Here is a 2500-nt window from a genome sequence, read left to right on the forward strand (position 1 = left end):
AAAATTGTTATGCTGCCATGCTTTGTGATGCTGTAGGTAGTGGAGACTATCAATGCAGACCTCCTTGGTAGGCTTATTGTCTACACATGCATTTTACATGCAAATGTACTGTATCACTCTCCTGGCATGTCAATTCCATTTTACAATTCAAACACATTGATAACCTCCCTCTCATCTGGGGTTGGGGGCACCGCCACCATTACATCCAAGACACCACACAGTGAAGGTTTCATGCGACTCAATCTGATGTGTTGGTCGGCTGTCCAAAAGAACCAGAAATCCATTTGATGCAAAACAGTTATTGTTCTTGATGCTATTTAGTTAAGCTTACTACCGGTATTACTCTTGTGTTCTGGAAGGTATAAAAAAGAGTTTTTTTTTAAAAAAGGACTTTTTTTTGTCTTTCAAAAGGTTGGGGAGGGGGGCGCCAGAACTCAAACTCGCCTAGGGCGCCAAATAAGCCAGAACCGGCCCTGGGTATGGGTGTTGGGAATATGAGTGATGGTCATCATTAGTAGTACAGTGTTTGGATCCAGAGTGACAGGAACTGACAAAGACTTGTATCCATGGCAACAGCACAGTTACAGTTCACACTTTAGTTATTACTGAATATGACATGACTGGAAGTAGCTGTGTGTGTGTGTGTGTGTGTGTTTGCGCATGCTTGTGGGTGTGCATGATCACGTGTGTGTGTGTGTGTGTGTGTGTGTGTGTGTGTGTGTGTGTGTGTGTGTGTGTGTGTGTGTGTGTGTGTGTGTGTGTGTGTTTGCGCGTGCTTGTGGGTGCGCATGATCACGTGTGTGTGTGTGTGTGTGTGTGTGTTTGCGCGTGCTTGTGGGTGCGCATGATCACGTGTGTGTGTGTGTCTGTGTCTGTGTTTGTGCGTGCGTGTGCATGCTTGTAGGTGTGCATGATCGTGTGTGTTTGTGTGTGTGTGGGTGTGTGGGTGTGTGTGTGTGTGTACTCACTGTATTGAACAATCTCCTGCATCTTCTCCCAGACTCTGAACTTCAGGTTGCCCAGGTGCTTTGCCTCATTGATCAGAGCTCCTGAAAGCCTCTCTGGATCCTGCAGTGTGCACTGGGCTCTGGAATAACATTCAGGAGTCAGTGCTGCTGTGGGTTTGGGTTCAGAACCACAGACAAGAGAGAGACAGGAGGCACATCACTCACCTTTCCACTGTGGTCTTGTAGTTCTGGAGGAGATAAAATATATATTGAAAAATAATTTTAGTATAAATTAAAAATATTTTAGCTGACTCTGTTTGTGAGTGTGTCAAATATTCATGTGTCAAAGGTTCATGCACATGCCCAAGGTCCCCCTGCCTTCCATCCCTGTGTCTTCAGGGGCTGGTGTGTGTGTGTCAGGGCTTGAAACTAACGGGCGCCAAATGCGGGTGAAAATCGTATCTGGCGTGTAACAAGTTGATCCTCACTAGCCATTTGGCTGGTAGCATATTATTGGGGAGTGATTGAAAAAAAAAACGGTGATAGATTTCTCTGAATGTGTTCGCTATCAAAAAGGAATCCAGTCTTGCGAACCTAGGGCACTGGCTTGTCAAACACTGCAGATGCCCCGCCTCCGTGGAGAAAGTCGGACACGCCAAGACGTGCGCCGCTTGCTCCGGTTTAAATATGTGGCGAAGTTTGCTCTCAACTGGCAAGCGACGCTATGTGCATATTTTGCGACCTGCCTTGCGACCTGCCTTTTATAATCCAGTAATGTTTTGCGTAGTTGTGCGCAGTTAAGCTGTGGGAGTGTGGGTACTGACACAACCTTGGTTACAACGCACGTTATCGAACATTGCACAAACATTCTGTCAGCATCGCAATGTCTGTCTTGCTTTGACAACAGTGTAAGAAAACAGGACGACGACAGAAAGTCGGCTGGTAACGACATCATACCTGTCAAATTTGAGCTTCACAAATCTGGAAATATTCAACAGGTCAAATTCTGACAATCAATGGGCCAGCAGTGACAAGTCGGGCGGTGCGTTGCTTTTCACGCTGACAGTTCACGTGCGAGGCAGTCCTGTCCAGAATCCACCCATAACGCACGTTTAAAAGGCGCATGTAGACTTTGCATATCGTTAAAAAATATGAAATATGTGTTCCCCCTTGTGGCTTTGTCGCCAAAATTGTCAGGAGTTGATGCAAAACGCAATGGTGCAAGTTGTCATGAGATAGGCTAAATAAGATATAAAGGCTAAATAATATTTTACTTTTATGATTAATATCCCAGAAGATGTGATGTTTCATGGCAGGCGAACGTGCATCAGACCTGTGTGGGATACATGTATTTGCACATTAATGAACAAACGAATGAAAATTCCTTCCACCTCAAAGAAACAAATGGCCTTCTTCACATAGTTCCAGACCTTGCACTTACAGTATGTGTGCCCTTGCACAACACAGCATGTTCATTGTGCTTGTCGTTTCTGATCAATATATAAAGCAAATAACACCAGACATCAGATCAGTTCTGTAATTTCCTGTCTGCT

The 2500-nt window shown here is 45.0% G+C and overlaps 1 protein-coding gene across 1 annotated transcript in view; it reads right to left on the reverse strand.

Annotated features, from left to right (window-relative positions):
* The window catches only part of LOC134461099 (zinc-binding protein A33-like), a 6779-nt gene that overhangs the window by 2448 nt on the left and 1831 nt on the right, over window positions 1-2500 (reverse strand). Inside the window, exons 4-5 of the mRNA XM_063213866.1 lie at window positions 1173-1195; window positions 969-1087 (exon numbers count right to left, since the gene is read on the reverse strand). Of these exons, the coding sequence (XP_063069936.1) occupies window positions 969-1087; window positions 1173-1195 (142 nt within the window). The remainder of the gene's footprint in view (window positions 1-968; window positions 1088-1172; window positions 1196-2500) is intronic.

This window comes from Engraulis encrasicolus, chromosome 13, assembly GCF_034702125.1.
Source record: "Engraulis encrasicolus isolate BLACKSEA-1 chromosome 13, IST_EnEncr_1.0, whole genome shotgun sequence".
Classification (NCBI taxonomy): domain Eukaryota; kingdom Metazoa; phylum Chordata; class Actinopteri; order Clupeiformes; family Engraulidae; genus Engraulis; species Engraulis encrasicolus.